Below are 26,468 nucleotides of genomic sequence, written 5' to 3'. Positions count from 1 at the left end.
AAAAAAAAAACGTTTGTTGTATGGGGTCCCCCTTGAATATTTTTTTATTCTGTTTTTAGTATTTGTTGTTATAGCGGCTACAGTTATACATAATTTGTGAAAATTTCAACTGTTTAGCTATCACGGCTCATGAGATACAGCCTGGTGACAGACGGACGGACGGACGGACAATGAAGTCTTTGTAAAAGGGTTTCCGTTTTTACCCTTTGGGTACGGAACCCTAAAAAGCATTTCCGCACCTAAATTTAAAAAGCATTATCGCACTTATATTTAAAAAGCATTTTCGCACTTAAATTTTTGAAAAATCTAGATGCGAGCCCGGATTTCAGTCCACGATCTTCTGCTTGAGAAGCCACAGGTAAAACCATTAGGCCTACGCGGCTTAATGTGAATCATTTCAACTTGCAGTATTAAATTTATAAAAACGGACTGATCCTATGAAAGGTCGGTTCTCCTTTTGAAATACGGAATCCTACATTGGAAGCGTTTACAATCAAGGAAGGAATATGGAATCAATGGGGTTCGTCACGGCACAACCTTGATTAGTCGATAACCAAAAGCCCTTGTAAAGGTAATAACCGTGTAATTTTTTTAGTGTTCCATACTTAAAGTATACAGTCAAAAATAACCTTAAGAAAAATCCCTTTGGAACTCGTAGGTACGAACCTACTTGAGTAGTACCCTTCATCTGGCAAAATCCAGTCTAGTCTGGTCTAGTTTGACCGAAACTCACATAGCATAACGCGTTTCGCATAAACATTTTTAGCAGAATAATTACTTTGTATAAAATTTACTTACTATAAGGTGTAATTGGTATAATTTCGCATAACAAAACTCTCGCACTATTTTCCCAAGGAAAACTTCACTCAGAAATATTTTAAGAGTGGTTTGGCCTACGGCCTCTCAAGCAGAGGATCGTGGGTTCAAACCCCGGCTCGCACCTCTCCAAATCCATGTGCGGAATCACATTTGAAATTTACCACGAGCTTTACAGTGAATTGCTAAAAGTGGCTCCGAAGCGGTAACGTTTCGTGTGCTCTGCCTACCCCATTTGGGACTACAGGCGTGATGTTTGTGTGTGTGTGTGTTTACGGTGAAGGAAAACATCGGGAGGAAAACTGCACATACTTGCGAAGCAATTCAATGGTGTGTGTGAAGTTCCCAATCCGCACTGGGCCCGCGTGAGAACTACGGCTCAAGCTCTCTCATTCTGAGAGGAGGCCTATGCCCAGCAGTGGGACGATTTTGATGATGAACTTAGTTAAATTTTCTGAGAGATTTTTTCTGAACTTAGGTTTTTTTCGAACCAGTAGTAAATTTTTCGACGTTCATTAGTGCATATTACATCTGAAATTGAATAAAGATAGGTCTTCACTAGTCTTGGATAATAATAATTGGGCAAAAACATCTTGCCATCCCCTTTTCAGTTTACTGTGAAACCTCAATTTCATGAGCTAAGTATCAATTTTCGTGCAAGAAGTATGATTTCTCCAAGGGATTGTTCAGAAACGCTTCTCTTTAGTCATCTCCGCCGCTGATTTAAAATATTCATACGACGACTGCGTGAAGAAGATTAAGTTAGGCTGCATCCAGTTATCGCCGTGTGGTAACTGTTACTTATTTTAGTAACAATTGCTATACTTTGACCTAAGCGGTGGTATGAAAATATTACAATTTGAAATATCCATGTAAGAATGGTAAGGTAAAAGGGACACATTGGGAATTGAGCAGGTTACGATTTTAAATTTGGTTTCCCACTGTTGAAGTTACTTAACAGAGTCCTAGACTACTAGATTTGTTTTTTAGGGTTCCGGAGCCAAAATGGCAAAATTAAACGGAACCCTTAGAGTTTCGTCAAGTCCGTCTGTCGGTCTGTCCGTCCGTATGTCACAGGCATTTTACTCGAAAACTACAAGATGTATATCAATGAAATTTGGAGTAAAGATGTCTTGTTAAAGCCGCTTTTTAGTTTTGTAGTTAAATTACAAAAATAAATATTTATATGGGGGGGCACTCCATAGACGTAACAGAAATTAAAGAAAAAATTAACTCTTATCAACGTGTGGTACATAGTTCGATAGCTCTTTTGAAAAGATAGTAAGATTTCTTAAAAACTTTTTTGATTAAGTGAAGATTTCCGGAAATAATCGCTCCCAAAGTAGCAAAAATTGTGCCCCCCCCCCCTCTATCTTGTAAACCGTTGGTCCCAAAAAATACGCAAAAAATATGGAAGGGTAACGCTTTATAAATATTTTGAACGAAAATTGGTTTCAACATGATCGGACATGCCGTTTTTGAGTTATTGCCGAAAAACTGCGCTTCTCAACAAAAGGACGTAAGTGCCATGAAGATACGCTCTTTTTCTGGTAATAGATTTTAAGACTATAGTAAGTGTTTTAATTGTGTTATAACGCACATAATGTTACTAGATTTTTTTCGTAATGGCTACGGAACCCTATCTTGGGCGTGTCCGACACGCTCTTGGCTGGTTTTTTGCCTTTTTAATTTGTTTTTTAAGGCAATAGGGTTTTACCCGACGAAAAAAACAGAGGAGGTTCTCAAGTGCGTATCTAGATTTATATATTTTTGTTTTTTTATCTAGAAAACGTTTGTTATTCCCAAAACTTTTGCCTATTTTCTTTTGGGATTTGCTGTTGATATTGACTGTGCTCTCTACAAATATCAATATGATAAATTTAGGTTCAAGTTAATATACATGAAATGAATACAAATCGGTTACGTGGAATGTTTTTTGATCCCTGGCTTAGAAAATCAAACAGATAGATAATAACGTTTCCAGACAAATACTTAATATTCAAAACCAATACAAATTCAGAATATTAAATACAAATAAATGAACCTATTCCGATTCAAAATTAAAACAGGACTAGCGAGGAAGTAATCTATATTCATAGGCAATACATTTCAAAATGTAGTATGCAGTCTATCACAACCAAAAAGCAGAGATAATGGGTTTACTTAAAAATAATCCTAGTTTTAAATTTCGTGATTAACTAAACGAATTTCGCTGTAATTGAAAAGTAAATCAAAAATTTAATTCTAAAAGTTGTATGAGAGACTGAAAAAAGTTCTTGAGAACTTTTTGTTAGCACTTATAAACGTAATTCAGGAGCGGCAAGCGATCTAACAAGCCTCACGTTCGTGGTCTGTGGGTAAATAAGATAAGATAAGATAATTTATTAATAATTTGCAGTACAAATAACAATAATTACATTATGATTGGTTATTTGGAGTCTTTTTGTATTTTTTATTTCAACTCCAAATAAGCAATCAAATTATGATTGGTTATTTGGAGTCTTTTTGTATTTTTTATTTCAACTCCAAATTTGTTACTTTTACGGGTATCCCCCCCGGGGATATGTATTTTCGATTTCGATAATAATTACAATGTTTTATAAAATTCTATGTAACACAATTTTATTTCCTAGGCCCCTATAGAATCTTGCCATAGTAAATAAATTTGATTTCTATAGCAATGCTTATTGGATGACGTAAAATGTCACAAAAGTCACAATGTTAAGGTACATTTAACAACTGTACATTTTTACAACTTTGAATTTAACTTGTTACTTATCTAACAACAAAATGAAGTTATCAATTATTTGTATATAATTAACATAAAAAAGTACATAACAAATAAATAAAACATAAACGTAATTATTTCAAGGAGTGCCCTTAGACAAGGTCCCGAAGAGGCTAAGGTAATTCTCTGTCCGTGGAAGCTGGCTACTGTTCGATCTCTCAGTTGAGAAAAATCCAGCAAGGAACTTTTTCATCTCCATCATCATAAGTCGGAAGATGCCCACTGCTGAAGAAAGGCCTCCCCCTTAGAACGTCACAATGAATGACAACTTGCCACGCATCCACTGGTTTCCCGTAACTCTCACGATGTCGTCAGTCGACCTGGTGGGAGGCCTAAACTAAAGAAACTTTTTAGGTGTATTTTTTGCAAAACTAAAATTGTTATTTAGGTATTGACTTCCATTACAAGTAATTAAAACAAGGCAACTTTATAGTGAATCGCTTATGCCTTACAAATTTCAAAACAAATTAGAACGAAGACAAATTTCAGAGTTTGAACATGATAATGACGAGTCGCGTTTATTAAAATTTATCGAAAGTCCAATTGCCTTACGCTTCGGTTAATATTTAATCGATGTTAGCAATTTGGAAGGGTTTTGTAGATACTGAAATATTAATAGATATAATGTAGAAAGATATAAAATACATTTATTGGGACAAATTTCGCACAGATGTAAGCAATAATAAGTTTTACCTGACTGCTGCAGAAGGGTTATATTTTTGAGCGTAGGTATGTATATAATCTGTTGCTTAAATAACTGGACGGCTTTCTACATATGAGGTATAACTTGCTTTTATCCATGTCAGTTTTTATTTAAAAAAAATGTTTCAACTGCTTTAGTCGAGTTTTATGTTTTTTTTTACAATATTTATATTAGTTATCTACAATATATATCAATAGTTGTCTGAAATAAAAATCTTTATAATTATTGTTTCTTTGCGCGATAGAATCCGGAATTCGGAAATTCCTCGAAGAACTAAAGTCACTGACATAGCTGGAAAAAAATGCAAGTTGAAGCGGCAATGGGCAGGTCACATCGCTCGAAGAACAGATAACCGTTGGAGGAGAAAAGTCCTCGAGTGACGACCACGAACCGGAAGATGAAGCGTTGCCAGGCCTCCCACCAGGTGGACTGACGATATCGTGAGAGTTACGGGAATCCGGTGGATGCAAATAGCGAGTTGTCGTTCATTGTGGCGTTCTAAGGGGGAGGCCTTTGTTCAGCAGTGGACGTCTTCCGGCTGATGATGATGATGATTATTATTTTGTCACACTTGCAGTTTTAATTCTGCTCCTTTTACAATTTCTACATTTGAGTCTGTCTGCGTTACATTATATTCAAAAATACGTCATACATTTTATGTTAAATCAACACATTTATAATTGGATTCCAACACTCAGAGGTTAATCCCTGAGGTTATAAACTCAGAGGTTCTTAACTCCACATTTAAGGGTTGTTGATGTTGATGACATGTGGTAAGTAGAATCGAAACTTTTAAGTGATTAAACATACTCAAGCGACTCAACATTAAGAGCCTGTTTTACCACTTGTCGACTAACTTTAAGTATCAGATAAAAGTAATGCCGTCTCTGTTTATTCGGACATAATAAACAGAGACGGCATCACTGATATCCGTCACTTAAAGCTAGTCGACAAGTGGTGAAACAGGCCCTAAGACTGATATTATCTACGAGTATGAATTTGAGTGCGAGCGCCTGTTTGAATAAATTTTTAGGTTCCTTTCCTAAAAGGAAAAGCGGCTAAGTGTATGTTTGGCCACACGCAGTGTAGGGAGGGTTCCGTACTAACATGCCACAAATATTCAATAAGTAATTAATTCTAGTTAATTGATTATTAAAAGCCGTGGTGGCCGAGTGGTTTGACCTATGGCCTCTCAAGCAGAGGATCGTGGGTTCACACCCCGGCTCGCACCTATGAGTTTTTCGAAATTCATGTGCGGAATTACATTTGTAATTTACCACGAGCTTTACGTCGAGGGAAAACATCGTGAGGAAACCTGCACAAACCTGCGAAGCAATTCAATGGTGTGTGTGAAGATCCCAATCCGCACTGGGCCCGCGTGGGAACTACTGCCCAAGCCCTCTCATTCTGAGAGGAGGCCTGTGCCCTGCAGTGGGACGTATATAGGCTGGGGGATGAATTGATTATTCTATTAATATTATAAATGTGAAAGTTTGTGAAGATGTTTGGATGTTTGTTACTCAATCACGTCTAAACCGCTGAACCGATTTAGATGAAATTCGGTGTACAGATAGTTTGAGCCACCGGGAAGGTCACAGGATAGTTTTTATCTCGGAAATTTTCATAGTTCCCGCGGGATAGCGTTAAATAAAAACTAAGCTGACGGAGTCGCGGGCAACGGCTAGCTACTCATAAACTTGTGAAGCCTACCAAGCTGTGAGTTTTCCCTTTAAATTTGATGAATGACTGTTCTGATCTTTTCTTATTTTCCACGCTAGTGGTTTAACGGTTACGGGAATTCGTATGGAAACTCTTTTTTTTAATAACTGCCTCTTTTGATTGCATTGACATAGAAGTTTTAGTATGTCATCATCATCATCATCATCAGCCGGAAGACGTCCACTGCTGGACAAAGGCTCCCCCTTAGAACGCCACAATGAACGATAACTCGCCACTTGCATCCACCGGTTTCCCGCTACTCTCACGAGCTTTAGTATGTAAACTTATTTAACTAGCAGACATAGTATTTACAGTCTTTACAGTCCGTCAGTCTGTCAGTCTACCCGTCTGGCAAGACCTTTTTTTTTCAGGGACGAGTCGAGTTTTTCGCGCCTCGTCGAGGGGACCTTGACTCGCCCCTGAAAAAAAAGGGTCTTGCCGGACGGGTAGACTGACAAACTGACGGACCATAAAGTGATCTTATAAGGGTTCCGTTTTTTCCTTTTGCGGTACACAACCCTATAATCGTTACAATACGAAAACGTTACGTGTGTATCAGTGTTCCTATTTTATTTTATTTTATTTTTTATTTATTTTTAAATATCATGGGACACTTGACACCAATTGACCTAGTCCCAAACTAAGCAAAGCTTGTACTATGGATACTAGGCAACGGATAAACATACTTATATGGATAAATACATACTTAAATACATAATAAACATCCAAAACCCGAGAACAAACATTCGTGTTATTCACACAAATGTCTGCCCCGGCCGGGATTCGAACCCAGGACCTCAAGCTTCGTAGTCAGGTGCTCTTACCACTTAGCCATCCGGTCGTCGTCCTTTTATTTTTATGTGCAATAAAGAATTAGAGGTACATAGTATATACGGCCAAGGACTTTACATACGTTACAGTGGTGGTCATGTAATTAAGAACGATTTGAAGTTCCAGATTATTTTTAACTAAATCATGTCATGTGTAGTCGTGGTTCCTTCTTAGAAGTAACTAGTTACGTTATGAAACAGCCACATGAATAGAGCAAACGGGATTAGAATAAAGAATAAAATTGCTGTAATTTTTTTACAAATTTTGTTTTTATTTTCTTTAGTAACAAATTGAAATAGTAATAAAGCTGGACAAATAATTAAGAACGATTTATTGAACTGTTCGAAAGTTTTTTTATTTGAAACTTAGATTAACTAAATCACACTAACGTGAAGTTTGTACACAAAAAAAGCAATGTAATACATTTTAACTAAAATTAATAGTTAGTAGCATGTCCACGGCTTTTTATTACTGCCTTACACCGGCGAGGCATTGAATCTATCAATTTTTGACATTTCGCGAGAGAGATAGAGTTCCATTCTTCTAAGAATACGTCATACAGTTCTCTTAAATTGCCACACTGTCGATTTGAAACCTTTTTCTTGACTTCGCACCAAAGATGCTCTATTGGGTTAAGATCGGGGCTGTTGGCTGGCCAATCTAAGACAGAAACTGATTGCGATGTGAGGAATTCCTTAACGGTACGTGCAGTATGCTTGGGATCATTGTCGTGCTGGAATGTCCAAATAACCGGAAGCACGCCTTCTGCATATGGTAACATTGTTTCTTCCAGTATGAAATTGATCCATGTTTCCTTCTATCAGCCTAACAGGTCCAACACCATGTCCAGAAAAACATCCCCAAATTTTTACATTTCCCCCGCCATGCTTTAAAGTCACTTTTGTGTACTTTGGGTCGAATGCTTTATTTGGAGGCCGTCTTACATATCGTTTGCCATCAGAACATACCCTATTTATTTTTGTCTCGTCAGAAAAAAGAACGTTTTTCCACTGTCTGACTGTCCAGTTTTCATATCTTCTTGCAAATGCAACCTGGGCTTGCCTATGACACTGTTTCAACATAGGCACCTTCCTTGCTATCCTTCCGTGCAACTTTTCTTCTACCAAACGCCTTAGAATAGTGCGTGCCGAGATTGCTGAAGGGTTGTTTTCGCCAAAATATTCTTTTCTCAACTCATTAGACCCTTTAAAAGGATTTTGTTTTGCCAAACGAACGATATTTTGATCATCTCGACGAGATGATTTTCTTTGTTTAGGTACACGCGGAACATTTGAAGTAGTTTGATACGTGGCAAAATGCTTTATGGCGTGGAAAACCATAGTTTTTGAACATTGCAGATGATCGGCTATGTGTTTATACGACCAATTCTTGTCGCGAAGTTTTAGTATTACTTCTCTTGTAGATTTATCACAACTTATTTTTCCCCATTGTTTTTATATGAAGCAATCGCCTTTAGACTATTACGGCACTAAATGGCGCCAAAATTATTCGAATAATAACCTAAAACCACAAAGCGGCGGTCCGTTCTCTATTTAAATTTGAATAAAAAATAAACTATTCAGCGTTCTTAATTATATGACCAGCCAGTAAGTAGTAATACTAGGTTTAGATGTAATGTATAAAGTTTATCTATTTATTTTTTAGCCAATTATATGTATAAATGAATTTACCGCTAGTACGGAAAAGTTTTACGATACCGAGAGAAGTACAAAAATATACATGCAGTTAGTAACACTTGTCAGTTTGAAAAAATCTTCTCTATAAAAAATCGTTCTTAATTATATGACCACAACTGTATGTACGTTAACTTTGGGTCTAATCGCCGTTTGTAACTTTTCACGATTGAATTATCGCTATTTGGGCCTTTTGTTGTTGTGTGTTTGTTTGAAAGTGTGTTTGTATGTTTGTCCGTCTTGCACGTCGAAACGGAGCGACGGATCGACGTGATTTTTAGCATAGAGATAGTTTATGGGCCCGAGAGTGACATAGGCTACTTTTTATCCCGAAAAAATGTACAGTTCCCGAGAGGACAGCACGCGATAACCAAATTCCACGCGGGCGAAGCCGCGGGCAAAAGCTAGTTATAAATTAAATAGGTACCCGTAGTATAGTAGTTCGTGAGTATGCGTGAGGCGTGTAGGTACATAGCTGAATCCCGGTATAATAACACATACTCGTAGGCAAATTTTAACCCAATAGACGAGTGTTCTTCATAGAATTATAAATAAAAATCTTTAATAATCATTTGTTCGTGTTAAAGAAAATAAAAATCTATCACGAATAACTATTGCAGTAGACACATAAACTTATATATTAGGAACAGTTCTAACAGACCAGATTTTTAATTTTCATTCAATTTTTATGGAATCATCGAGAAAAACTAACAAAAATGCAACGTTGCCAGCTCAGCAGGTATAAACGCTCAGCTCTTAACATTAGATATATTAATTTTCGATATTCAGTTACGTCCCCTGTTTTAAATATAGCTGAGTTCAAAATTTCAGAAACATAATGTTTCATTAACCGACCGCAATTAATTATGGGGCTGTTCAAACGGACTGGAAACCACTCAAGATTTATTACTCTCCAATATTATTAACTATTTACAAATTAGTAGGCACTGTTTGCAACAGATTTCGGTCATATTTACTTACAGTTTAATACATTGCGGGGCTGAGAGTTAATAATTTATGTGGTCGTACTTTGCCAGCAATGTACTGCAACTTGAGCGATATTTCCCGCTCTGTCTCATATAAATGAACGTGACGGTGTATTCGAAATCTGCTAGTGACAGACTTTACAAGATGAATTATAAGTTTCAAAGCCATGTCAAGAATATTTACTTAGAAATAAATACCTATGAATATTCAGATATATGGAGGCTGACAAAGCGCATACCTTTCCTGAGATCCGGATATAAACCGTAGAAAGTATAGAAGATACGGTGATATTTGATATGGAAAATGTACAAATTTTAGTAAGGCATTCACTGCACAGAAAAGTGTATACGTATGCTATCTGTGTTTTAGCCCCATAAGAATCATTCAAACCGCTTTTAAAAAAAGCTTGGTATTCTGCCTTTGCCTTGCCTTTATATTCGGGAGATATGCATGTTTGTAAAGAGACACATGTAACTCTTTACAACAGCAAATAAAATTCTTCTAGAATTTAGTGGAATCCATTGAATCATTGAATAATTTTATGTATTTGCATAAGGGATTGTTTGAGCTTTTAGTCTATTCATATTATTTCATATGTATATGTTGTGGACCAAGTGATAAATCGGTAATTTTTCATAATGCCCGGGCATTATGACCAATATGAGATAGCAATTTGATAAAAACTATTCAATTAATTACTTTGCCCGAGCATTATACATAATGTCTATCCCCTCCCCTATTGTCCCCCCCTCCTACAAAGTAATAAAAAAGCATATCTCATTACTATTTCCTTTATTTTTACGTAAATTTTACTGAATCTCTATAATCATCTATCAAAATCTGTAAAGTTATCTTAATGTTTTGGTCACAACTGAACCTAAGACGCTCCTCCTCGCTGCGCTCGTCGTCTCGTCGCACCTAATTTTCCGATTGAATGAATCAAACTTCAGCTAGCCAAGAATCAGTTGTAATCAAATTGCCCAACGATCAATGTGGCAATATTCATAATGCCCGGACAATATGATAAATAATGAAGTTTAGATAATAGTTATCACTTTTCCCGGTATAGCTAGTTATTATTCATAATGCCTGGGCATTATACATAATGCCCTTATTATCACTTGGTCCATAACATCCGTCATTTCTTATTATGCTTTGTCCGTGTCTATCAAAGGCAGATGAACAAGTAGGTAACAGATGAAGATGCTCGTAAAATGTGATGTTAAACTAACAAATGCTTTACAAGCTTTATAATGAGGTGTAAACGTTTAAAAGGTTCGAAACAAAATAAACAAACAAAATTAGTTCCGTAGTACATCATGTTACAGGCTCTTAAATTGACACATTTTTCTCCGACACCATTTAAGATCCCCGCAATGGAATCCTGGGGCCGGATCATGTTCTACCGATAAATCAAAGGGGGGCAAAGCTAATGTTCGGAAAATGAGATAAAAGGTGAAATGCAGAGTGCAATGTTGCTTCACAAGCGTTTTCATTTATCTTTAAAGATGGTAAGACGGCAGAAACGCGGCGTCAGTACGCTGCGAGAGTGACGCTGCTACACGTGACGCTGCGTCAAATCGGCAGGTAATATGACACTGACTTAGGTGAAATCGTCACGTTATTAGAATACATAAGCGATATTTGCGTACTATTCTGCCCCAATTTATTACTTGATGAAATTATTTGACGAGTTAAATATTGCCTCAACTTTTATTCATACTTTTAATTTTTTCACTAATCCCCGTTCATAAGCTATGGAACTAAATAACTGGAAGAATAATAGATACTGTCCTCAAACACACCGCCGACGCGTGTTTCAAAACGCGCGGGACGGCGCGTTTTTGTTTCAATAGTCGGCCATCCAACGCGCGTTTATAGTGAAACGATCGCGCGACGAAGGCGCGCTTAAAAAAGCGTTGTGCAAGGGCCTTTACTCGTAACTAGTGCAATCTAATGCCTCCTCTATATATCGACGGATGCGTCGGCAGATTGTATCTGCGAATGCGTCCGCCGAGGTGTAAAGGGTGGTTTTTGCTTGTCTGTGGTAGGTATTTAACGTCGGCCGATGCATCTGCCACTCATCCGTTTGGTGTCGGTTTTTCAACACGGATCAAAGGGTCACAGCGCGAACGCAACGCGCCTGTCACATGTGTGGACGGATCGCAATTTATCCGAAGATATGGTTGCGGATCCATCTGCCGACGCATCCGTCGATATGTAGAGGAGGCATAAGAGTAGCTTATAAAAGCTTACAGCTCCAGAGGATTCACGTGTGCGTTTCGGCCATCGCTACTACAAATGACGATTCTGAGTACTGTGACACCATCGACTCAAATCTGACAAAGCCTTTACAAGTGGCCCGGACTAGGGATACAACGATATCGAAAAACCGGTAAATATCGATATTTATCAATATCTATAGAAAATTCGTCGATACTGATACATATTCCGATATCGATTCTTTTGAATAATAATATGTTTTTATTTTTCACAATTAGGAAATAACATAATCGGATGAATGTTTGTTGCTAAAACAGCCTTTTAAGAGAATTTACTCAAACATTACCATTATTATCTGTGGGATCCTGTAATTGGCTCTGTGTTGCTATTCCTTCTACATATATTGTGTTTTAACTGTTGGTTCTCCTTAAATGAATAAATAAATAAATTACGAATTGGGGAATAACTAAAAAATATTGGTGAGATATATATACGCAATCTAGACCAATACGTGTATATATCTATTTTATTGAGTGTTATTGATTTTACATTTCATTTTATCGCATTGACATTTTAATTATTTTTTTATTATTTATTTGATCGATCGTTCCAATTTATTAAAGTTCACATAGTAATTGTCATTTTAACTTTTATGGTTTAACCCTTAATTATTGTTATTATTTTTTAATTTAATTCTAATTTGACATTGCAATTTTATTTTTAACTGCCATTTTATTGTAATTTGCTACTATCATACATTTTTTTTTTGTATACAATTTGACTATCCTTGTGTGATTTTCTTATAATTAACTAACATGTATTTATAATGTATTTTTTTCATAAGGAGATAAATAAATCTAATCTAATCTAATCTTTCGATATATCAATATTTATATTCACTTTGCATCCCTAGCCAGGCCTGATGGACCTTTGGCACTCAATTATGATCGCTCACTGATAAATCCTTCAGGAGGACTCTTATGTGTGACACGCTCCTGGTGTGAAAGGCAAGGCTATAGCAGAGTGACGTCTGTGGCTTTGACAAACACAAAGGGTGGATTTTAAGAGCTGTTTGAGATTGACGTAAGTTTTATGAATTCCATTTTGCTTGGAAATTGAAAGAGACATAAAATAACTGGTGAAGTGGAATTTAAGCAATATATTTGTTATAGAAAAATAGATCGAGATGTGAATTCATATTCAAACTATTGTTATAAGTGAATCATTGGATGTTTTGATACTTGGACGTTCTGGCATTTGGATATAATTGATACTTGGAACAACTCTCGAAGGGATGTAAAAGTATCTGACTGTTACATTTGACGTCTAGCCCCCCGTTTCACCATCCATTGATTAAATTTATTGGACGGATAAATGTGATGCCATCTCTGTTTGTTTTGTTCCAATAGACGGAGACGGCATCACATTTATCCGTCAAATAAAATTAAACAATACTTATACTGAATAAATAAAATATTTTGATTTTTTTTTTGAAAATGGGTGGTAAAACAGCCCTAACACTCTAAGACAGTTTTCATGGATTTTAGTGATGAGATAGATGGGATATTAGATATAGGATAAACGGGGGTTGAATATTGGCTAGGGGATAGGGATAGAAAAAATAAAGGATGATTTAATGTTCACGTAAGCACATCGTCACGCTTAACGCTTATTATCGAGTTTTAACCCGAGCAAAGCTCGGTTGCCCAGGTACTACTAACTAAAACGTGACTAAAATTATGGCTGCTGAAATGATTTTAATAATCGTTACGGCAACACTAACCTTTGTTATCGAACAAATAAGATATCATCAAAATAAAAAATAAAAAACATAATAAGATTCTCCTTTTTGTCAGTTCAAATACCGTTCCGTTTTATTGACAGCGTTATGGCAGCAACGTTTTCATATCACACCATTTAAAATATCTTTCTCACGTTATTTAAGATTCATATCATTCACAACCGTCGCCGGCAATATGAATATATGCCTGTTACGTTTAAAAATTGAAATGTCTTTCAGCCTGGTGAAAATTTGTTCGAGAAAAAAAGTAAATTGGAAATATAAACTGAAATATAGATGCACAGAAAAACCAGAAAAATAAGACCAGCACTGGGAATCGAAACCAGGTCCTCGGTATTCCGTACCGCGTGCTATACCGTTACACCACTGCTACACCACCGCTACAGCACTGCTGGTCTTATTTTTCTGGTTTTTCTGTGCATCTATATTTCAGTTTGTATTTTCAATTTAGGTTTTACGGGATGACCGTAAAAGTAAAAATTTGGAATTGAAATAAAAAATACAAAAAGATTCCAAAAAACCACTCTTAAAAAAAAGGAAAGTTTATCTGCGGCTTCTTTTGCGAAAGAATATAATTCTATTAAGCATAGTCGAAGAAACTGAATCGCCTTCCAGGGTGGGACCTTGTGCCTTGTCATAATCAATTTCGCTATATATTTTTTGGTAGATGTACCTATGGAATGTCAAATTATTATGACATCAGTACCACAAAGGTTGCACTCTGGTACGCGATTAGTTTCAGTTTCTTTGACTGTAGTAAGTACCTAATCGCTAATCGCTATCGCCTAATCGCTCTTTTCTAAATGAGACGCTTACGTTGGCTAGGGCATGTGCATAGAATGGATTACCACGATTACCACGTCATGTCATGCTCGGCGCAGTGGCCAATGGCAAGAAAATCGTCGTGAGAACTTTGCTCAGATTTAAGGACTGCGCTAAGCGAGACATGGCTGCCTTCAAAATTGGCCACCTTGACTGGGAAAAGTTGGCGGAGACACGCACAGATTGGCGCGGACGTGTATTGGAGGGTCGCAAGTATTGCGATGAGGCCTGGCTCAAGGCTCTTGCTGACAAGAGACAGAAACGACACCAAGGCGGTTCTGCACCAACATCCGCAGACTCCTCTTGTCTGACCTGTGGGCGAACATGTCGCTCTCGCACCGGTCTGGTCAGTCACCAAAGACGTTGTGCACAGGCGCCACGCCAAAATTCGTCTGGAACAGACGCGTAGGCCTGACGACGAGTAAGTACCTATAGACATACAAGGCGGGCCCTGTAAGGAGCAAAAAATTAAACCACAGCTTCCACTCTTCATCTTGAGCTAATTTAGTTGTACAACTTTTGAGAATAACTAGTATTATATTTTTTATTATAGTTTAAATAACCTGTATGTGTTTTTTGCTCCTGTTACAGGGCCCAACCGTTATGTAGAATATGAAGCTTAATATTTCTACCCGCCGCCTGCCTGGCCAGGTATATAACAAAGGTCTGGTAACAAGGATCCCAAATATTTTTATAATTTTTCATTTAAAATTATCTAACTCGACGTTAATAGGCGAAAGCTGACCGGCCTCCCTGATCCCGTATCCCGTTATCCCCATTAAAACTAAAATGTTTATATAGAAAACAGTTCTTTCCTTTCCTTGTAAATTACAGGAAAACTTTTAAGAATTGTGATGTTTTAAACATTATAGGGCATAATAAAAAAAAAAGCGTAATTATGAAACAACCGTCGTAACGCACTATACAGTGTGGAAAAATAAGTCGGAAACTACCTTAAATCCTTAAGTTGGCTAGTTTTACTTAAAGGAGACATTCTTTTCTTTTTAAAAAGAAACAAAAATGCATTCATAGATTTTCTAAAACTCGCTTGTCTCACCCGGGACTAGAACCATCTAAAATTAAAAAAACAAACACTCGCTATTTTGTTATACTAATCGATAGGATAATGAAGAATACCTATTTAGTACACAAAGTTCTTTAATTAATATTACTTAGTACTTACTGTTCACTTTCAACTAGTAAAAGACACGTAACAGTTATCTTATCTCTCCAACATTCAAAGACTTCGTATGAACGTACACGCTTGTTAATTTATTTCGAAGTACCTTGTTGAAGTCTTCGATAAGAAAATAGTTAATGGTATAATTGTTTGAGAAATTTTATCCCGAATAATAATCTATAGATTAGTATACTAAAATAGCGAGTGTTTGTTTTTTTAATTTTAGTTAGTTCCAGTCCCGGGCGAGGTAAGCGAGTTTTAGAAAATCTTTAAATGCAGTTTTTTTTTTTTTTAAATAAAGGAATGTCTCCTTAAAATAAAATGAGCCAACTTAAGGATTTAAGGTAGTTTCCCTCCAGGGCCCGACTTATTTTTCCACACTGTACCTATAGTGCGTAACGATGTTTGTTTTGTTGTTATTATTACCCGACTGCAAGGAGAGGTATTGTTTTGCCCTATGATGTTTAAAACATCACAATTCTTAAAAGTTTACCTGTAATTTGCAAGTAAAAAACTGTTTTTAACCTCCTAGGGTTCAAAGTGATAATACTAGTACATAGTTTCGAGTTTCGTAGTAGCCCTGCTGTTTGGGAAATATTTACCAAAGTCGATTAAAACCAAATATAACCGAATATGTTAGAAAACCTACACCCCGCATAGCCCGTCACGCACTTGGTATTTTATTATTAATCCTCCACAATACGCATTGTCATAAAATCCACGACATCTGGAAATGTGGTAGGTAATAAATTAACTGGTCACACTTGCTTTTTTAACACCAGATTTTCCTTGAGATTTTAGACTGTATTATGTAAGGAACAAGGTTGTTCGTCAATAAGATGCTGAGAGAATAAACAGTGGGAAACAATTCGCATTCTTGTCAAAGATTTTGTTTTATTCCGTTTTATTCAGAAGCCAGCCAGCGTAAAAAGGAAGCGTCAAACATTTTTTTTTATCAGATTTGGTGACTTTCTATAAGTAGGATAGAGTGGTGAATGTAAGTTGATTTATTTTTCTGCGGGAAATTTCCTTTTTAACTGGATACGGTACAGCCAAAATGACTCGACGCAAATTATGAAATTCACAACTAAAGGATGACGGCTAAAGCCTGTATTTTTTGTAAGTAGTTAGTCTCTGTCTATGTATAGTGTTTCTTTTACCTGGGGGATAGTTGCCCCTGCGTACTTACCTAAATATGTAATCCTATGCAACGCAATGTACTTTCAGTTTTTGGACACAATACCGCTCTGGTTTACTTACCCTTTTTCATCCTACTAATATTATACATGTGAAAGTTTGTAAGTCTGTTTGTTTATTTGTTACTTCATCACGTCTAAACCGCTGAACCGATTTAGATGAAGTTCGGTATAACTGATAGTTTGAGTCCCGGGAAAGGACATCCGAATTTTACGCGGACGGAGGCGCGGGTAACGGCTAGTTTAAAAATAAACTTTTGAGCAACGATTTACGCGTCGTCTACACAATGAATTGCTGCGACGCTCTTACAGCTTGATGAAATGTAATGACGTCTGAGGAAAGCACAATGGCTTCCTTATTTTGGTAAGTGCCATTAGGTGCAAAGCTGTCTCGAAGTCTATTTTTAGGCCTTTCATTTAGGCTATACTTAATGCCATTAACCATTCTACTAATATTAAGTTTGTGAGTAAGCGCATCATTTAAGTTTATCCCTGGCTAACAGGATAATTATCAGCACATTAAAAATTGTTCTATATAGTAACTTTGAATGAATTTAAGTTAATTAAGTTGGCTAAAAGTGACTTCACAGTTTAGTATTGCCGTACAAATTCTATGGGAGAATCGCATTTTGACAGTGATGTTTTATTAATTTGAGTTTCAGAGATTACCCCCTACAAACAAAGAAACACACAAAGTTTAGATATTTTCCTGTTCCATGGGAATTACGAAAAATCTAACTAAATAATATATTTGTTCGTCAGTCAGTCAGTCCGTCACGGTAATATTTTATAGCTATAGATTAGCCTTTATCTTTCAATAGACAAAATACCTATTTGATACCTATATCCACGATATTTCAAGTCTCTAGCTTAATATCTAGTACACTTAGATATAATTATCTACCTGCGTAGTCAAATAAACATTCGGGTTATTACGAGTATTCATCAGAAACATTATTATTATAATCAAACTGGATTCATTAAACTCAATGCTCAAGTTGCAAAACATAAGCGAAACCTTAAGATCTTAAAATGAACGATAATCCCCGTGATGGTCTTGTAAACCTTTAATCAAGCATTTAGACACGCGGTAGCGTTTCGAGCCAAGTTCTAAGAAAAAGGAACCGGCGATGCAGTAGCCACGTGAATTAATATACTCAAAGGTATATAGGATATTAGGAAAATTATCATTTTTTTTTTAAAATTGAATGAAAAATTACTGAATCTTGTTTGAAGCATGTTTTAACGTGCGTTACTACGCGTCATGTGCGTCTAAAAACATGTTGTACAAATAGGCCCTTAAGTTGTAAAGTCACCATAATATTCTTACTCTTCTAAAAATTTGGTATTTGGTATGCTTGTAAAAAATAGCCAAGTCAAATCTTGAGCTTCAATTTATCCTAAGTTGATTGCTTTGTTTTTGAGGAAAATCTACAGAACTTGGCACCGATTTATATACTCAGCGGCACAAAATTTGGCCCACTCTACATAGAAAATTACATATTACTGCATATATTTGAGGGCCAGATATTTTATGACAATTATTTTGTCGGGAAGTTGACAACTCAACAACTCTTGGCTTTCTATTTATTGTCAAGCGTTCATGGAACGTTTTAATACGCGACAAACCATAGACTGTGGACATTTCAGTCTTTTATTTCTCTTTCAGTCTTTTTTTATATCTCTGTAGCTATGCACTGGATTTTCTACATGCTCGTGCAAGATACGTTTGCGCTGTTGATGTTATTTGCTCGACATTTTGGCAACTTCGTACATTCTTTACTACTTTCACTATATATGCCTTCTCACAATTTTACACAAAAGTTTAAACGTGAAGTGACAGCGACAAGGCAGTAAAGTGTAAAGCTATTTTAAAAAAAGACATTTATTGCCACATTAAAAAAAAATACAATGAACATAGCAAAATACAAAAATAAAAAACAACAGACACGTTACAAATATGTGGCAATAGGCTCAAGCTCAGCATTCACATGCTGCCGGTCGACAAACGGCGGCGCTGATTTTCAGCTGGCGCCCGTCTCGCGGCACGTTTTACACAGTCAGTAATACGGGAAGGGTAAACACACAAAAGTATTTATATATAAAAAAAAACAAACCATTAAAAAAAATGCAACAAACCATTAATACATTAATTTTGACCTCGTCCCTACATTGGCTTTTTCTAATAAAATCATGTCCTAGCATGTTACAAAAACGCTAGTCGACAATCTACTATAAAATTTACACGCACTGAAAAGTAAACCACATGGCGGTGAAAAACATGCAAATGGCTTAGGTATAATAATAATCGCGTTCGCATTTAATGTATCTACTATGTCGCGACGTTTCGATCTCTTTGAAAGTGCTATGACCATTTGATGCGTCTCCCCATGAGCACTTCAATATTTACTTGGGTATGCACAAAAGATTTCTACTTAGGTAATAGCTGTTATCCGCGACTTCATCTACGAAGAATCCGTTTCACCGCATTCGTTTGAAGCGAATTAACTCAAGATTGGTTTTTTGGAATCTTTTTGTATTTTTTATTTCAATTCCAAATTTTTACTTTTACGGTCATCCCGTAAAACCGTTGACCATCAGTGGTGTAGCGGTATAGCACGCGGTACGGATTACCGAGGACCTGGGTTCGATTCCCAGTGATGGTCTTATTTTCTGTTTTTTCTGTGCATCTATATTTCAGTTTGTATTTTCAATTGCGAATTAACTCGTTGAAATGCAATGAGCTGACCATATAGCACGGAGTATAGATGGCCGATAGAATGATGATTAACTCCTCAATAATTTTGTTTGATTCAGAGTACCTGAGTTAAGATGAGATAATCCATAACTGACGGCAGTGCGTAAATCCATTCCTTTCAACCGATTTTTAAAAGTACCACTGGAATAGTAAATCAAGTGCTAAATTGAATTGGCGCCTTACATCCCGGTATGTCAAGTGTTTGCCAGCGAGCTCTGCTTTTGGCTGTGGCAACAGCTATTTTTAACCCTCGACGCAGTAACCTGAACAACATAGAAAAGTGAAACTACCGTGAGACTCACTCATATTAAGTATAATGACCCGGATAACTCACGTCTTTAATCGAGTTTAGCTCGACATGTTTCGGGCTAATCCGTAGCCCTTCGTCTTCGGAGCAACGAGAAAAGTTAAAAAAATCCCGAAATGTCATTCTAAAGTTCAATATATAATGATTAAACCGATTTTAAATGAGACATATAGCTGTATATGAAGTGTGAGAGGTTTATTTTACCTTACCATGCAGAAAAATCCTTCCACCACTTCCACATAATGATATAAAAAAAGTTTGAGTTTCTTCTACAAAGGCAAATATACGAATATTTTCTAAATAGTAAAGGTATTTAAATATAACTACAATAAAAGAACTTAAAATTAAAAAGACTATAAAGATGTCTAATGTTTTCAGTTAATTCATTTTATTAACACCTTGTATATTTTTTGTTTACGGGAAAACATCGTGAGGGAACCTCCACAAATTACGAAGCAATTCAAATTATTGTGTGAAGTTCCCAATTGCACTGGACCCGCGTGGCAATTACGGCTGAAGCCGTCTCATTCTGAGAGGAGGATTGTGTTCAGCGCAGTGGTTTGTATTTGTAGGCTGGGGAGAAGACAATGAGGATGATGATAATTTTTGCAGTCAACTTTCAGGTGAAACAACTGAATCGAACCCACTGTGAGACCCTTTCACAATAAACTTTATAATGACCTGACAACAAGAACGCATCCAGCGTGACAAAATAAATGATTGACATCGTTGATCTGTATTGCGTCGACGGAATTGGTGATGTCGAACGGCGTGAAATTCAATTTGCAATGGAATTTAGTTAGACATCGCTCATCGATCGTAAATTGATTGACACCATATCCATACCATAGTCGTACGTGAGTCATTTTGAACAATGACCAGCGAAACAATTTTTGAAATCATATCACTATATTAATACCTTTATAAGATGACTCTGGCTTCGCACGGGTGCAACTCTGAAAGAATAACCCAACGTAACTTATAAAAATTGAAAACCACTGACATTGTCATTTCTAAGTTCTCGTCTTGTCCCTTTAAATGTAAATGTCACTAAGACTACTTTTCAATACACGAACATAAAATAAATGTAAAGAAACTTATTTCTTTAGTTTATGGTGCGCTCTATGACGGTTAATACGGTAAAGCAGATTATTTTTGGATTTGGAGTGACAGAAGGAGAATTCATCGTGATTGCACATAATGTTTAAATATTACAATAAGTAACTAAATATAAAAGGAATTGTTAAACTTAATAATAGACTTTAAATGTCGTTTCTTTATTTTCAGGTAAGATAATGATTTAAGTTAGTGTTTTTCATGTTTTATGTGTTTGTAAGAACCTACTACAATAAAATCTTTATTTTCAGAGCAACACATATTGTTTATTTATCATTTACAATTCCTGAAAAGTGACGAAAGTGTCTTATAAAACGACATTTGTAGTTATAATCAAGAAGAATGGAAAAGCTACGATTTAAATTTATGGTACTGGGGTCCACGGATGGAAAAACTAATTTGATATGCATAACCTCTATTGAGACACCGGACGGATGTATTTTTGAGATCCCAGATGAATTAAAACCCGTAAGTAAGCACACGGCCATATTATCTACAGATATATTTACAAAAATAAAAAACTCGCTTAAAAAAAGGCATCAATCACGTGCAGTATGGATACCTCTAAATACGGAATTGAGAAAAATATATCTAGACGAAGGCGAGAACGTACAGTTTGGCGAACAATATTTAAACGAGATTACAGGTGATACAACACCTTCACAGAATAATGCTAGCAATAATGCACCAGAGAAAAAGAGTATTGGCAAAACTGCTGAACGGTTTTTGATCGAAAAATTTTCAAATAAAACATCAAATGCTGACCAATGGATTAGCGAGTTTGAGAGCGAATGTGATAGATTCGAAATTATACAGGATGTAGAAAAAATTGAGATTTTAAAACATCTACTAGAAAAACAGTGCCTAGATTGGTATAGTAGTATGTTAATAAAGTTGACAGTGAATTCCGAATGGGCAGTATGGAAAGAAAATTTTTGCGAAACATACGGAAATAAAGGTTGGTCTCAAGTTAAATATGCATTTTCATTTAGATTTCAAGCTGGATCGTTATTGGAATATGCGACAAAAAAAGAAAGACTGCTATTAGAGGTTAACAAGCAAATTGACACCCAAACAATGATAAATCTTATTGTAATGGGATTGCCAGATTATATAATGGATAAAATTGATAAAGAAACAGTGAAGTCAACTGCAAGCCTTTACAATGAAATTGGAAAACATGAATATGTAGTAAACAGAAAGTATTTCAGCAAGAATAAAAGAACTGCCTATGATTATAAAGTAAAGTCTGATAAAATAAAACCATGTACGATTTGTGAAAATTTAAATAAAGGCGTTAGGTTCCATCCCGAAGACAAGTGTTGGTTCAAACAGACAGAAGAATATAACCATAAGAGAATAAATAGTAAAGCCGTAAATAATTCAGTGATTGATGTCGAACTCAATAATAACGATAAAAAAAACGAATAATAACACCATTAATTAAAGTCAAACTATTATTAAATGGAAAACTAGAAATATTTGGTATATATGATTCGGGCTCTAACGTTTCTATAATTAATTCAAAATTATTAAGACTGAAGGAAGAAGGATACGGAGATTCAAAAAATGATAACTTAATCACAATTAATGGTGTTAAAAAGACAAAAGGTTTGACAACTATTACAATAAAAATGTTTGATATCGAAGAAAAAGCTGATGTTTATATAATTGACGGAGAAGAATTCAAGTACGATTTTCTGATTGGACTGGATATTATAAAACAGTTTAAACTGGTTCAAGACGAAAATTTGGAAATCATTCAAAAAAGAGAAGAAATAAAAAAAGAAAACACAAAAGATCTTACTGTACAAGAAAATGATAAAAACAACACTTCTAAGGAAGAGGAAAGTGAAGCAAACACATGTTCAATTAATTTTAATGAACATATAAAAGAAGAAGATTTCAAGATAACTATGAGTAATTTAAATACTGAACAAAAGTTAGAAATCTACAATCTGATTGATAATTACAAATCAATATTTGCAAAGGACAAATATGACATTGGCACTGTCAGAGAATATGAAGCACGTATTGATCTACTTATGGACAAGTACTGCAGTAAAAGGCCATATAGATGTTCAGTTGAAGACAAAAAGGAAATTGAAGAACAAATAGCAAAGTTACTTGATAAAAAACTTATAGAAGAATCTTATAGTCCTTTTGCGGCACCGGTAACTTTAGCTTTCAAAAAAGAGGACAACAGAAAATCAAGATTATGTATAGATTTTAGAGATCTAAATAAAATAGTGGTACCTCAAGCACAACCATTTCCATTGATTGAAGACCTGGTGATTAAGACAAGAAATTCAACATATTTCACAACATTGGACATTAATTCAGCCTTCTGGTCAATCCCACTAAGAATTGAAGATAAGAAGAAAACTGCCTTTGTAACGCAGGAAGGACATTATCAATGGACGTGTTTACCTTTTGGTTTGAAGACATCACCAGCAATCTTTCAAAGGATACTAAGTAACATTTTAAGAAAGCATAAACTTACCAATTTCGCAGTTAACTACATCGATGATATTTTGATATATTCAAAGACTTTTTCAGAACATATTAACCATTTAACACAATTATTAGAAGCTATAAAAATTGAGGGTTTTCGATTAAAATTCACGAAATGTACATTTGCTTCTGATACAGTAAAATATCTCGGTCATATAATACATAATAACACAGTACGACCAGTAAGAGATAATTTAGTCTCGATAAAAGATTTCCCAATACCAAAAAATCAAAAAAATGTTAGACAGTTTCTCGGAAAAATTAACTTTTATCATGAGTATATACCAAAAAGTTCGGTAATATTAGAACCCCTACATCAACTACTTAGGAAAAATCAGAAATTTGTTTGGTCTGCCGATTGTCAAAACTCATTTGAAAAGATAAAAAACCTATTGTGCTCACAGCCAATCTTAGAGATATTCGATCAAAATTTGCCGATAATAATTCACACCGATGCATGTTTAGAAGGTATTGGGGCAGTGTTAAAGCAAACACAAACAAATGGGAAAAATAAGCCAGTGGCATACTTCTCAAAAAAACTAAATCAAGCACAAAAGAAAAAAAAGGCAATTTATTTAGAATGTTTGGCTATTAAAGAAGCCATAAAATACTGGCAATACTGGCTAATAGGTAAGTCGTTTACAGTGTATTCTGATCATAAACCATTGGAAAATTTAAATATAAAATCTAGAACAGATGATGAATTAGGAGACTTAACATATTACTTATCACAATATGACTTTGAAATTAAATACGCTCCGGGGAAAGAAAATATAGAAGCGGATTGTTTAAGTAGGAATCCAGTATTGGATGCAAGTGAGGATACAGATGAACAATTAAAAATTGTAAATATGATAAAATTAAATGATATTGTAACAGACCAACAAAACAATGAAAAAATACAAAATAATAAGTCAAAATTAATAACAAAAAAAAATGTTTATTATAAAAAAGTTCGAAAACGTGAAAAAATAATTTTATCGGAAGATTTTAGCAAAAAACTTATTAAAGAAGTACATGAAAATATGTGTCACTTAGGCGTAAGACAAATGCAAAATAAAATCAGTACGTTATATACAGCAAAAAATTTAACGATGAATATTAAATCGCATTGTAAAAGTTGCGAGACATGTATAAAAAATAAAACGAGAGGACAGGATAAATTTGGTCTAATGTCACATTTAGGTCCTGCCACAAAACCCTTTCAAATAGTCTCAATAGACACAATTGGAGGTTTTGGAGGGTCCAGATCAACAAAAAGATATTTACACCTTTTAGTGGACCACTTTACACGTTATGCCTATATTGTTACCTCAAAGACACAAAGTGCTAATGATTTTGTCAAACTAATCAATAACGTAACAGATTGTGATACAATTGAAATACTTCTTACCGACCAATATCCGGGAATTAACTCAAAAGAATTCAAAAGATTTTTAAATGAAAAGTCAATACAAATGATATTCACCGCAGTAAATGCCCCTTTTTCCAACGGCTTAAATGAAAGACTTAATCAGACGCTTGTGAACAAAATCAGATGTAAAATAAACGAAAAAAGTAAAAAAATAGCATGGACAACCATTGCTCATAACTGTGTAGATAAATATAATAAAACGGAACACACTGTCACTGGTTTTGCACCAAAATACCTGTTGGATGGTACAGATGTTTCCTTATTACCAAATGAATTAAAACAAAATAAAACAGAAAATGAATGGGTTCGAGATAGGACAATAGCATTGGAAAATACAATAAAATCACATAACTATAATAAAAAAATATTTGATAAAAACAGAACTTCATTTAACTTCAAAACAGGAGATATGGTATATGTAGAGAATGGAAACAAACTAAATAGAAACAAATTAGATGAGCTGAAGATTGGACCGTATAAAATTATGGAAAAAATATCAAATTCAATATATAGAATTAATACAGGGCATAAAAAGTCAGAGTCGAATCTCTTTCATATCACAAAATTAATACCTATACCTGTATAAAAATAAATAAGATAAGATAGTAATAATTTGCTTAATATAAACTTATTTATATCTATAATTTCATACTTTACTATAAGTTAGGTGCAGATTAATGAAAATTTTTTTTTTTTGAAAATTTTCTTCGTTGAGGAGGGAGATGTAAAGAAACTTATTTCTTTAGTTTATGGTGCGCTCTATGACGGTTAATACGGTAAAGCAGATTATTTTTGGATTTGGAGTGACAGAAGGAGAATTCATCGGGATTGCACATAATGTTTAAATATTACAATAAGTAACTAAATATAAAAGGAATTGTTAAACTTAATAATAGACTTTAAATGTCGTTTCTTTATTTTCAGGTAAGATAATGATTTAAGTTAGTGTTTTTCATGTTTTATGTGTTTGTAAGAACCTACTACAATAAAATCTTTATTTTCAGAGCAACACATATTGTTTATTTATCATTTACAATTCCTGAAAAGTGACGAAAGTGTCTTATATAAATATAAAAATAAATAAATGTATAAAAAAACTGTAAGAATTATAAAGCGATAAATAATTGTTAATTTCATCTTAACTCAAAAAAAAAAAAATCAAAAAAAATCAAAAATCTTTATTCAGGTAAACATGAAATAATATTTCTAAACAGTAAAAATTTAAACATAGATAAAAAGTACACAATGGCAACATTTTAATCAATGTGAGACAAAACTTGTTGTCTATGCTTTATTTTCTTCTGTATATCTTCTCTGCGGCCTTCCTATTAGCTGGCCATAAAAAATAAATTTCACTAATAATTACAGTGATTTTGTGATGTAAAACTTTCAATAAAGTTATTTTCAATTTTACTCGCATTGTTTTCATATACGCTACTAACGATTTCGAACGCTTTTTTTATGCTTTAAAATTGCGCCACAAGAAACTTGGCAAACAGTATTTTTTACAAATATAATAATTTATAATTACAATTTTCTTATCTATAGAAGCTAGCAAGACAAAGTAAATGCCAAATAAATAAGTTAAATATAAAAATA

General features: G+C 34.9%; 2 protein-coding genes across 3 annotated transcripts in view; both read left to right on the top strand.

The window, feature by feature from the left end:
- The window catches only part of LOC141433103 (cardioacceleratory peptide receptor-like), a 238,036-nt gene that overhangs the window by 51,170 nt on the left and 160,398 nt on the right, over nt 1-26,468 (top strand). The gene's annotated exons all lie outside the window — the stretch shown is intronic.
- Nucleotides 21,284-23,379, top strand: LOC141433750 (uncharacterized). Its single transcript, XM_074095850.1, has one exon. It carries the CDS (start codon nt 21,284-21,286, stop codon nt 22,370-22,372), a length of 1,089 nt encoding a protein of 362 aa, XP_073951951.1. The 3' UTR covers nt 22,373-23,379.

Source organism: Choristoneura fumiferana, chromosome 12 (genome assembly GCF_025370935.1).
Source record: "Choristoneura fumiferana chromosome 12, NRCan_CFum_1, whole genome shotgun sequence".
Lineage (NCBI taxonomy): Eukaryota > Metazoa > Arthropoda > Insecta > Lepidoptera > Tortricidae > Choristoneura > Choristoneura fumiferana.
The sequence above is the reverse complement of the archived record's forward strand: the minus strand, read 5'-3'. Positions and strand labels throughout refer to the sequence as shown.